Raw genomic sequence first — 13,400 nt, forward strand, 5'->3', positions numbered from 1 at the left:
TCGATCCGGTCGAACCATACCGACGCTTCCGCACCCCCATACGAGATCAGTGATGGGCTCCGCTTCCATCACAGATCTCAGAAAATTTTCCATTTTGGTCGCCACCAAAATATGTTGGATCGGGTCAATCTTCAAAACGGGTCAAGAATTCGAGACAAACTTAACATGTTATCATGTAGAGCTGATTATTAAGGATAGCAATCAGAAATAGAATATGACCTTCTTACACTTGATTTGTGTGGAAAATGTTCGCAAAAATCAATTTGATACTTTGTTAAATCTGACTGCATTTATTAATTTTTCATGGGTGGTTGTAGGAGATTGGAACTCATATCTGTATCCACAGGATAAATTGGGAGGGAGACCCCTACTTCATAATCAATGCAACACTTTCTCCACCTTCTTTAATATGGCCTGCATATCTGAAATTAAAGCAACATTACACATGGAGCAACAAATAGTTTGGAGACAAAAGAATTGAGTCCAAGCTAGACCGATTCCTAGCCAATATGGAATGGTTCAAATTGTTTCCGAATGCCGAAGTTTTAGTAGAAACAATGGCCTCGTCGGATCATAAAGCAATCATCCTCCAAACAAAACCAAGCACAGCCAAGCACCCACGCCCTTTTGCTTTGAGGCTTTTTGGACCTTGGAACTAAGTTTCTTGGAGCTTGTATCTTCTTCGTGGGTGTCTCTCACTGTTCGCGGGTCTATCTCTTTCAGGTTAAGTGGCAAACTCAAACAGCTTCAAAGAGTTCTCAAAAGCTGGGACAAGAATCATATAGGAAATCTCTTCCAGAAAATAAAACATCTCTAGTCTTCCATTGATCAAATGTCATATGTTCAGCCCCATCTTAGAGATGATTCCTGGTTCCTTCAAGAGAAGCACTTTCAAGCACTCCTTCGTCACACTGGACATCAAGAAGAAGTTCTATGGAAACAAAAATCCAGATTGGACTGGGTCAAATTAGGTGATTATAGTACCCGGTTCTTCCATCTTACCACTCTCAAGCGCAGGGCAAGAAATTCTATTAAATCTATCAATGTCAAGGGCCTTATGTTATATGAAGATCGGGATATAGGTGGAGCATTCACGACCTTCTTCAAGGACTTTTTTCTACTCAACACCCCTTGTTGAGGATACCTATTTTCTGCCTATCAGAGGCTGTGTCACTGCAGAGGATAATGCACATCTGACAAGGCCCATCTTTGATCAAGAAATAACATCCATTGTGTTCTCTATGTCTCCACAAAAGATGCCTGGACTTGATGGTTACCCTGGTCTTTTCTACCATAAAACTTGGTCTATTGTTGATCAAGAAGTGATCTTTTTTGTGAAAATATTCTTCAAGGAAGGAGTTTTCAATTCACAGATAAATCGCACATATATATCCCTCATTCCCAAGGTCAATCACCCAACTTCTATAAGTGAGTATCGCCCCATTGGTCTGTGCAATTTCATTTACAAGATCATTTCCCGCATTTTTGTGAATTGGTTACAGCCTATTATGAGGGAAATTATTTTCTTTTGGAAAAATGGGTTTATCAAAGGAAGGCAAATACAAGACAATGTTCTCATCTGTAATGAGATTTTGAATAAGATCAAACACATTAGGAGGGGCAGAAATGGACTCTTTTCACTAAAGATCGACATGAACAAAGCCTATGATAGGCTAGAATGGCAGTTCTTACAAAAGACTCTTCTCAACTTTGGCTTTGATGCTACTTGGGTGCAACGGGTGATGTCCTATGTCGAGACTACTCATATGGCAACTCTTCTAAATGGTACCCCTCTTCAGTTTTTTCAAACCTACTCGTGGTCTGAGGCAAGGTGACCCACTATCTTCCAATTTATTTGTCCTTTGTGCGGAGGTATTATCTACTAAACTCTCTATAGCCTTGAAAGAAAAGAAAATCAGTGGCATCCAATTAAATCGTGGAGGGTTACGCATATCCCATAAGGTGTTTGCAGACGGCCTCATTTTATTTGGTAAGGCTTCTTTATCTAAAGCTCATGCTATAAGTTTAGTTCTCGAAGCCTATTGTGTCCTTTCAGGACAAGTTATTAATCTCAGCAAGACTAAAGCTCAATTAAGCCCAAATGTGGACTCCCACACTAAAAGGCAACTTAGGGAATTCTTCCAAATTATCCCAATGGCTGCATTAGATAAATATCTGGGAGTTCCCTTCATTTCGGGCAAGCTCTCCAAATCTCATTGCCATGATTTGATGGATCGAGTGACGAGTAAATTTAGCCCTGCTTGCAAAAAAGGGATGGGAACTCCTACTGCCCACATTTTCTCTTTGGAATCATCTAATGAAAGCTAAGTATTTCCCCAACTGTTCCTTTATGCAAGCCCAGTGTCCTTCCACTGCCTCTTGGGGCTGGAAATCAATATGTGCTACAAGGGATCTTCTCAAGCTTGGGATGTTCTATCAAGTTGGGAATGGGAATTCCATCAACTCCTGGTCAGATTATTGGATCCCGAATCATCCTCCCTCTGCAACAACCTTTCCTCCCCACAAAGATGCCCCTTATCTTGTGTCCCAGCTTATTGATCATACAACTAATTCTTTGAGAGAGGATATTATTCTTCGTTGGTGGGAACCAAAAATTGCTCTCACTATTCTCTCACTTCCTCTCCCAATTTTCCCACAACCTGAAAAAATTATATGGTCGATCATTGCTAATGGCCAGTTCTCGGTGGCTTCAGCATATAGTGTTGTGATCAACGGACCCACTATTACTAATCACAAGATCTGGCTGAAGTTATGACACCTTCCTACAATCCCCAAAGTTCATCACATGATTTGAAAGATTCTTCATAATAAGCTCCCTTTGCAAGATCTTCTTATACCCAGGGGCTTTCAGCTGGATCCTTGTAGCAAGTTGTGTCACACATACCTCCAAAATGCTAATCATTTATTCCTTGAATGCTCCATCGTCAGATAGATTTGGCGAGTAACAGGACTTCTTCAATGCCTTGAGAATCGACACTTATTGGACTGCATCATCAGTTTTATTGTTATGCAAAAACCACGCAACAGAGATATCTCCCTCCAAGTATCCTTCTTCTATAATATTATTTGGTTTATTTGGTCGAGTTATTGGAATTAGGTGTTTAGGCAAGAAACTTTCTCAACCATTCGAATCCTGAGGCTAGCCATTGCAGCCACTAAAGAGATCACTATTTCTTCCGATAATAGTAGGATAATTGGCATTGGATTGGCGATACCCTCATTCCCATTTCTCAAGTTCAATATTGATGGAGCTAGTAAAAGAAACTTTGGCCCTGCTGGTATTGGAGGTGTATGTTGCGATTCAAAGGGTAACTTTGTTTGTGGCTTCAAGCAAGGAGTTGGGGAGTGCTCGACCCTGGTTGCAGAGGCGTTAGCAGCAAGGAAATCTCTCTCTATTACTCGTCATCAAAATTTTAGTCGTATTATCATTGAGAGTGATAATTTGCAAATCACTAATTTACGGTCGTTTCCTTTTGTCATTGTCTTCTTCAAGCCAACTCCGTGGTAGATTTGTTTGCTAAAGATGAGGCCTTTTTGTGTTTGCTTCCTCGCCGTTGGAAGCGGGTTTGTTGCGGTTTTCTGATTGTACTGGGTCTCTGTTTTCTCATTAATAAATATTTCTTATAAAAAATATATATATATATATATATATATAACTACCTAGCATAGTCTGACTGTTACCTATTTCCCTTCCCTACTTAAAAAATAAAACTATAACATTAAAAAAATACATATAATATTACCTTCATTGTTAGCTATAACATTAATAGCTAAAGATATATTTCACCAAAAAAATTAAACCTTGGATGTCATTTACCATATTATTTTTGCAACATATAATATCTATGGTTACAGATGGGCAAAGCCTTATTTAAAAATCTTAAAGGAGAGAACAGTACTAGTGAAATAGAAATAAACCCAGATAGGATTATAAGATAGGTTCAGCACTGCAATACCGTCCCTTAAATAACACCAAACCTAGCTTCAATGAGACACACCCTTCTGTGTCCTAAACAATTCCTTAACCATCATCTGCCTTTTTTAAAAGTTTCACCAATCCAAACCCATCAAGCTGCGTAAGCAATGGGTGCCAACCTTGGTGTCACCATGGCTGACAGAGGCACAGCCTTCTGCAAAGCGATCCCACCAAACAAATTCGAGCCCGGTGAGTCACTCTTTGATCAATTTCTACTACACTATTTATTATTTTAAAAGGGATACTCGAAGAGTGATTAATTAAAGAGAAGGGTTGCATACCAGGAGGGCCTTAATGTTGACTTGGGAGAGCCTCTCACCCTCTGATTTCTCCTTGTCATTGAAGAGGACAGCAAGGAAATCAGGCTTCTTCTCCTTGAACATCTTTGTAATAAGAGCGTCCCATTTCTTGTGCAACTTCTTCATATCTCTTTCAATCCCCTGCAAGTCCATCCACGTAATGGACGGGATAAAATCGCCGATATTGAGCCGCCCGGCGATCGTCATGAGCTCCACCACCATGTCCCTAAACTCGTTTGATTGTCCCCATTTTTGGCAAAAACTCGCCGACTCAGTACTATCTGCCCAATCATATTCGCCACCGCATATGTGAACATCTCCGGCATAACGACGGGCTCTCCCCGCCTACTTGATTCACACATGGCCCTTATCATGTGATCGAGCTCGATGGCACACACCTTGGCCCAATCTTCCAAGGCCCTGCCACCATGCATGTGGAGGTTGCTTAGCTTGCGAAGCAACCTCCAACGAGGCCCATAGTCGGCAAACACCATGTCTTGCGCATTGTACACAATATGCTTTGCGCCGGCATTAGGTGGCCGATTTGAGAAGTTGAGGTCAACTGTCTTGAGGAAAGCACGAGCGGCCTCTGGCGTAGATGCCACAACCATGCCGCACGTACCCATCTTGAGGTACATGACGGGGCCGTACTTTTTAGCCAACTCAAATAAGGCCACATGAGGCACTTTGCCTAGCAGTGGCAGAGAACCGATGACTGGCCAGCCTTTCGGGCCTGGTGGGAGTAGCCGCCGGAGCTTGGTGATTATAAGTCGGATAACGTAACGGGTGATGAAGAAGAGGATGGCCGCTGCGAAGAGGTCACGCAGGAGAATCATGTTGAGCACCATTGTTGCAGGTTTGCTGGGTTGCTTGTAGGTAAGTGACAATGGTGTGAGTAAAGAGAAGGGCCTCCCTAGGGCCCGATACGTAGAAAGTCCAAATTCGGGTATTGGGTACGAATCATCACAAGTCTTCTTTTTTTTTTTTTTTTTTTTTTGGTTGTGAAGGTCGTTGTTGTTGGTCACGGGGTCACTCGGATCAAAATCCTCTGTTTTTCCCATCCATGTTTTTCCTTGTTTTGCTACCTGCAGAATGCGACACGTGGACAATAAGGAGACCAACGGTCAAGATTGGGTGAGGATTATTACATCCGGTGCGTTGGTCTTAAAGTTGTCCACATGTCGCGTTCTGCAGGTAGCAAAACAAGGAAAAACAGGGATGAGAAAAACAGAGGATTATTTTCCGGGTCACTCCCCTTTCAAATAATTGGAGGTACGGTTTAAAAAAGAGGGTAATTTACCTCCTAAAGAATGCTAATATTATAGGAACGTCCCTCTCTTTCACTATATTAGATTCGGATTTTCTACCGTCAATCATTATTACAAAGGGTGTTCTTATAATACTGGCATTCTTTAGGGGGTGGCACTGTAAGTTACCCTTTTAAAAATTTGGAATCAGGATTAGAATTGATCTTGGTTGATATCGATTCGATCACCCTTTATCGACTTGGATCTGATAGAAATATCTCTAATTTTTATTTAAAGTGATATATTTTTTATGAAAGAAGGACAGGTATGCTAGCGCATTACCTAAGAACAAGGTATGCTAGTGGGATTTTAACTGTTAGATGAAACATAAAAAATCTCATCTGTTCATAATCGTTGTCTTACAAAACCTACCCAATGCTGTCGCTATACGTTCTTCTTCTGCCCAGCTGTTCCTTTGTCCTCACCTATCGTCGTTCTGGCTACTACTCCCCCAACCACAACCCCTTTTCCGATCAGTGTGCCTGAAGCATCACCGCCGCCAGCAAGTTCAAATAATATTTTTTTTTTGGGGGGGGGGGGCGGTGTTGAAAGGCTCGTGTTGAAGAAACCTAGGGATTCAAGAAGAGGAGTCATGAAATTCAAGAAAAGAAGAAAAAGATTCATCTCTACACAGCATTAGTCATTGTAGTATTGTAATATTATCATTCAATAGGAAATGAGGAAACAGGAGAGAGAGAGAGACAGGAGTACCAATTGAGCGCTGTGCCAAGAAATTCCCCTGTAAACGTTCATGGAGAAGCGGCAGTGAGACATATGGTGGCGGCGCCCAAACCCGCCGTGAAGGCCTTGAATGCCAAGTCTCCCACCTCACTAGCAACCCCCATCTCTATCTGAGACTGATAAGATGAATATGAATTATAAGAATAAAGGAGGAGATTGGTTGAAAACACTCTACCACCCCAACCGAAGCGATTGATCGAAGGACCGCAAAACCCACTGGATCTTTTCTACTTTAGTACTTATGAACGCTGTGAGAGAGAAGAAAGTTCCTCACTGGGAGCACAAATGCTGGTTAACGTCTTCGCACAGCACTACAGAAAATGACTAAAAGGACCACGATGCGAGGCCGCGTTGATGCTTTGGGCACACTGGCCGGTGAAGGTAACCGGAGCGGCGACATGTGAGGGCAAAGGAACAGTTGGCCAGAAGAAGACCGTGGAGCAGCGGTATTGAGCTGGTTTTGTAAGACAACGATTATGAACGGATGAGATTTTTTATGCTTCATCTAACAGTTAAAATCCCGTTAGCATACCTTATTCCTGGGTAATGCGCTAGCATATCTGTCGATGTCCCCTTTTTTTTTTTACCTTATTAAACTTGCTACATGGCGATCCATTGATATGGGATCATCATACAATGGTATCGGCCTCGAGCAGTATGAATTGATCCGAATGATTTTCCCTGTTAGTGACATTGCCATGTGGTCTCATCCTAATCCCTGAAGACCAGGTTAAAGAGACCTAAGCAGAATGGAGACTTTTGGTGGAAAGGCAATTCCACGTTGTTAAAATGAGCCATTGTAATCTCCAACAATAGCTCTATCAACTCTTATATATTCTAGAGTATTGGAGTTAGAAAGTGTTGGTAACAAATCCGCATGGCAGAAAAGTGATAAATGTGCGGGCATGCCAAAGTCGTACAGACTTGAGAGAACGGTCGTAGAATGAATATCGATTGACTTCTAACCAAAGAAAAAGTGAGGTCTTTCCATACCTCGATTGCTCCAATGACTTAAAAGTGAAAACCAAATTCTTAAAAATAGACAGAAGAGGAACTTCATCCATTCAAATTGGTTCAAGAAAAACACAATACATTACATCACTCAAGGCAAAACAACGGATTGCCATGGAAGTAAGCTGAGAAAAACCATGACGAAACACGGGTCGTCATGTGCTTTGATACAGTCATGATGAAGCACAGGCCGTCATTGTCTTTGCTAAGCAACATAATTGATATGTTGAAAAAAATGCAAAGTAAAACTAATCTAAGGAAATGTAAAAAAATACAGACTAAAAATATTTTACTTGAAAAGAAAAAGATAGTTATTGCATTGTAGTTTGTTTGATCGGTTGGAGATAAGGGTGAAAGTTTGGCCTTGACAACCGGAACCCGCCCTAACTCGCCCTAAGCCCGAATAGGGCTTGGGCCAATCTTTTTGACCTTGAGGTTGGGTTAGGGTTGAAAAACCCCAGGTCAGGGTCAGGTCTGGCCCAGGTTGAGTTCTAGGCCCGGCCCGGCCCAACCCCACCCTGACTTTTAATCCTGAGTCCCTGATTATATATATATATATATATACTCCTTTTATATCATTAATTGTACATATTATTATAATATATACACATTATAACATAGGTTATAATATAATATATATTATAATGCTCCATGCATACACCGCTCACATTTTTACTTAAAAAAACCAAATACATAACATATCATAAAGTATAAACTCATCACCGACTTTTGATTTTAATAAAACTGTTGGAATGATTTCTTACCAGTAAATGTATGTTAAAAAACAAAACAAAAAAATAGGATAGATGGAATCCAACCCAACCCGGCCCGGCCCGGCCCGGCCCGGCCTGGCCTAAGGGTGGGTTAGGGTTGAATTTTTCCAGGCCCTGGCTGGGTTGGGCCGGGCTTGAGCCCAATTAAAGGGATGTAGGGTTGGGCTTGGGTTTTAAGAAACCCGGCCCAACCCGACCCTGTTTCACCCCTAGTTTGAGATCCCTTCTTCTTCTTCTATTGAAGCCCTTTTTATAGCTTTATTTGAAAGCTCCTGCTCTTTTGGCATTTTCGTAACTGCAGGAACCTATGTGTCATGCCCTTAGTTGGATAGTTATTGGAATTACACTTCCTTGATTGGTTGTAACTACCTTAACCACTCAGGCCATTTTTTTGTAATTTCCCTCGAACTAAACTACGTTTTGTACCAATCATGTTGATTGACAATTGGTCAAGCTGATCGCAAAAGTCGCAATCGATCAGTTGACCATAAAATGTCACGATCAGTCATCTAACTGTATTCTGTCAGTCTACTCGATCCACCTAATGGTTATTTTGATTGGTTAACTCCTTAATACAAAGTCATCATTTTTTGGTAGCTTGATTACTAGTTAGCTTAACTGGTCAGCTCCTTAACACAATCGGTTATAAATCGACATCAATTTATTAACTGATTGTCTTGTAGGCCAGATTTGCTAAAATCGTTCGATTTATTGACCGATTGTCTTGAAGGCCAGATTTGTTAAATCGGGTACCAACAATTGTCCCCCAAATCCCTGTGAATGGTGTTATTAGCACGAAGTTCATAGGGATTTGTGGACATGTTTTGATTCTTCGATCAGATAGCACCTCTCTTGATAATGAACTGGTCAAAACCAATATGTAGCACTATTTGACCATTTCAATGGTGGCGCATTATATCTTGATTGTGTATGTCAAGCACATTAATTTTGATCGATGTCGGTCACTATAGCCTTGATTGATATCGATCACTATACCTTTTAACTAAGGGTATCAAATTGAAATCAGAATTGAGAAGATAAAATTGAAACCAAACCGGATCAATTGAGTGAAACCAACTTAAATCAAATTTGGTCCAAATTCACCTTGAAATTATGGGACTAATTTGATTCGGTTGCGGTTCGAGTTCCATCTCATAGAACCATCAGTTGAAACCGATTTTAAACCTCCACTTCTTTTCCAAACCATTTCCTAATCTCCACGTTTTCTACCCCCTTCTTTTTTTTTTTTTTTTTTTTTTTAAAGTCTCACGCAGAAAGGGGAATAGGACGAGAGAAAGAAAGAGAAAAAGTGGGAAAGAGAGAGAAAAAAACTGACAATTAATAATTCACAGCTTTTTAAAAGAAAAAAAACGTAACATAGGCTCGATACAAGAGTCTCAATCAAGAAGTTGATTAACTCATATGTTTTTTTCTTGATAATTTAATTATTATAACACATTAAGAGAAAAATTTATAGGATAATCTTACGTCCATCTATAATATATGATATGGAATGTTGAGAAGTGAAGAAGCAATTGAGAGTTGCCTCAATCTATTATAAACTTTGGGAAGATCATTTGAGATGGTATAGCCATGTTCAACGGATGCCATTGGATGCACCAGTGAAAGAGTGATATCGTCCATATAGAATGATGTAAAAGATTTAGGAGCATACCAAAAATGACATCGATGTAGCTTCAAGTATGACATCGAATAGAGCGGATCGGAGGTCTAGGATCCTGTCACTTTTTTTTTTCCAATCCTTGCTTAGATCCATGTAGCTGACCCATTATGGTGGGGACAAGGCTTTGTTATTCTTATTTATTTAATTCAAGGGCCTAGTTGGTTTTTTCCTTCATGCCAGCCAAGCCCAATTACAGTATTGCATGTTTCATAGCTAATAAGACCTTTACAGTTTTAGATATGGCACATGAATCCCCAAAATGTTATTTCTAGGTAAACTGCAAATGAGATAATTTGTAAATTATTTTTGTTTACAAATTAGAGATATTTCTAATTTTACCCCTGGACCTCATTCTCTACCTCACTACCTCTCTTCACCCTCTACCCCCACCTCCATTTGCAGCCAGCAGTCCACCGCCGCCACGCCACTCCGCTACCTATCCCTCTCCCACTCACACTTTTCGCCTGTACTAAAAATTCATGTTTAAAATATATTTAAATTAAAAGCAGACAACGTTTATAGTTCTACTCCTTCAGCCAGAGATTTCAATGGCTTTAACCTCAGGCTTCTTCACTTCTTCCTTAGGGACAGTAACCGTTAACACACCATTTTCCATGGTGGCCTTCACCTGATCCACCTTTGCATTCTCCGGCAACCTGAACCGGCGGAGGAACTTGCCGCTGCTACGCTCTACACGGTGCCATTTGTCAGTCTTCTCTTCCTTTTCTTTGCTCCTTTCTCCACTGATCTTGATGACCCTTCCTTCCTCCACCTCCACCTTCACTTCTTCCTTCTTGAGCCCAGGAAGGTCAGCCTTGAAAATGTGGGTTGAAATAATATAATAAGAGAAAAATAAATAAAATAATTGCTAAAGCGATTACGTTTTCTACACCAGATGATTTAAACTGCATTTATGTCTAAGAAAAATCGATGATTTGATCCTTCTATACATACCTTCTATGGTAGTGATGGGTTAATCAATAATAAAAAAAAAAAAAAAAAAAAAGTATTTGTGAGCCCAAGTGTTCCATATTTCTTTTCATTTTGAATAATATTTGAGATAATGGAACTAATACATTCCTTTGGATGGGTGAAGAGATCAATTTCCTAGGGAAGAAGCAAAGGCATAATTGGATACATGCGATGACTCATATGTCAAGAAAGAGGGAGAGTGTCAAAGGGTGTGAAGGAGGGGAAAGAATGTCAGGGAAGAAAGTGTAGGTACAGCTGTAATGTATACATTATTTCCCCTCAACAATATGAACTATTAATATATCATATACATATGCTAATAATTATTAATGGGTACTTATAAAAAAAGGTCTTTCGTTTTCCGCAATCTACACATATACGAAAACTTTGGTCTTTGGCCTTTGCAATGCATCAAGATCAGAGCAACCAAGTAACCGATAGTATTGGGCTGGATTGGATTGGGTTAAACCCAGCACAATCACGGTTCATTAGGGCTGGGTTGAGTTGGACTAAATCTGACAGGGTTGGGCCTGGGCTGAGATATTCCAACCCGACCTACGGTTGGGCTGGGCTGGGCTTGGATTGAGTTAAGAGACCTTGGGGTTGGGCTGGGTTTTACCGGCCCATTGACACCCCTAATAGCTAGCAAATCCAAGTGAAAAATAAAAGCAATTTACATCCCCCTCCCCTGTACTTTGTTATTGGTATATCTCCCTCTCTTGTGTTTTATAGTTAGTGTAGCTGATCAAACAAATTTCTGAAGAAAGAATGAATCAAACGCCTTTCCCTCAACCATGTAAGCAAATATTGTGAAGTATCCACGATAGAAGGGTAATATGGTATTAAAAAATATTAAACAAATTTAATGGTTTAAACTTAACGAAGTGGGTCTACTTATAAGATATAACATACTACAAGGGAGGGAGATATAATTTCTAAAAACATAGAGGAGAGGGATGTAATAAAAATAAAATACAGGGGAGAGGATGTAAATTGCTCGAAAAAGAATGATGAATCTAGATTCTGGTGTGAGGTTCAACGGGTGATTTTTTTACAAATTCTTGCTTTGTCTGGGTTAAATAATAATAATAAAAGAAAAAAATATATAAACATATATCTCCCCTAAGATTTGACTTAATTACATTCATCATCTCATGTTTCAAATTATAAATACACTCAAATCAACTAACACCGTGAGAGACTTTTGAGGTTTGATCAGTTCAGTCATAATTTGGTTAATAAGCACAATGTGTGTGCCATTGTCTTTAACCTTCCACTAACAGAAGATCTTTTCTCAATTTCGAAATTCACAAATTTACTACTTCTTTGTCTTCTCCGGCCAAAAAAAAAAATACCTGAAATCTCTATTTGCTCTGGCAAGGAAAGATTGTGCACTGACAATTTATATGCCTTTTCTCTTTCCTCATTTTTCCTTTTATATAATCACTTATAGCACACTTTTGAAATTCGAAGTGGGTTTCATTAATGTCCTCCATGACAAAGAGGCTTGTGAAACTTAAATATTCCCTTGCTTATGGAGGAAGAAAAAAAAACTCTGCTTTTATTGGGGGAAATCCATGGCCATTAATGACAAATGAGCCACTTATTTGCAGCATACACACACCAAACAAAGACAAAGACAAAAACAAACTGGAGATTACTAAGAAGCCCAACCCATTTAAAACCCAAATTACAATCACAAAACCTTCATATATTTCAGAGTTAAAAGTCTCAGCCAGAGATATCAATAGCCTTAACCTCAGCCTTCTTCACTTCCTCCTTAGGAACAGTCACAGTAAGCACACCATTCTCCATTGCTGCCTTCACCTCATCCACCTTAGCATTTTCCGGCAACCTAAACCGCCGTAAAAACTTGCCACTACTGCGCTCCACACGGTGCCACTTATCAGTCTTCTCTTCCTTCTCTTTGCTTCTCTCTCCACTGATCTGCAACACCTTACCTTCCTCAACTTCCACCTTCACTTCTTCCTTCTTAAGTCCTGGAAGATCTGCCTTCAAGATATGGGCTTCAGGGGTCTCCTTCCAATCGATTTGGGTATTAACAAAAGCTGCTGTATCAGTTGAGAGTTGAGGACGAGGGAAGCCCATGTATGGATCCCATATGTCTAGAGAGAATGGGTCGAAGATGTTGGTTCTTCTGCCATTGAAGAAGCTTGGGATCAGAGACATCTTGGGTTTCTGAAGAACTTGATAATGATCAGAGAATGAAAGAAAAAAAGGGAAATTGGTTGATTTGTGTATTGGAGTGGTTGTGATAGTGTTATCAACTACTACTTCGATTCTGTGCTTTGTGGGGAGTGGATGAGATGTGTATTTATAGAGGGTCTGGTTCTCTGTTTTGGATGCTCTGATGGTTCCAGAGAAAGAAGGAAAAGTTGGGTATTGGTGATATGGAAAATTAGAGATTAAATTACAACCACTCAAAAAAAGGAAAACAAATTGCAGTTAGAGACCAATGTCAAGAAAAGAATAGACTGGAAATTTCAAGAGAATCCGATCCGTCAGTTTTTATAATTCATTACCTTTCTTCCCTTTTTTTTTTTTTTTTTTTTCTAGCTGGAAGTTCCAATATATGTATTAAAAATGAAGAAAAAA

The 13,400-nt window shown here is 39.9% G+C and overlaps 1 protein-coding gene and 1 pseudogene across 1 annotated transcript; both read right to left on the reverse strand.

Moving 5' to 3' along the window:
* Positions 1-4,180: 4,180 nt before the first annotated feature.
* On the reverse strand, positions 4,181-5,257 carry LOC122066716 (annotated as a pseudogene).
* A 7,059-nt stretch (positions 5,258-12,316) lies between these two features.
* Positions 12,317-13,148, reverse strand: LOC122066717 (17.8 kDa class I heat shock protein-like). The gene has a single exon (XM_042630562.1). It carries the CDS (start codon positions 12,972-12,974, stop codon positions 12,516-12,518), a length of 459 nt encoding a protein of 152 aa, XP_042486496.1. The 5' UTR covers positions 12,975-13,148; the 3' UTR covers positions 12,317-12,515.
* Positions 13,149-13,400: the final 252 nt, after the last annotated feature.

This window comes from Macadamia integrifolia, unplaced genomic scaffold, assembly GCF_013358625.1.
Source record: "Macadamia integrifolia cultivar HAES 741 unplaced genomic scaffold, SCU_Mint_v3 scaffold2544, whole genome shotgun sequence".
NCBI classification, from domain to species: domain Eukaryota; kingdom Viridiplantae; phylum Streptophyta; class Magnoliopsida; order Proteales; family Proteaceae; genus Macadamia; species Macadamia integrifolia.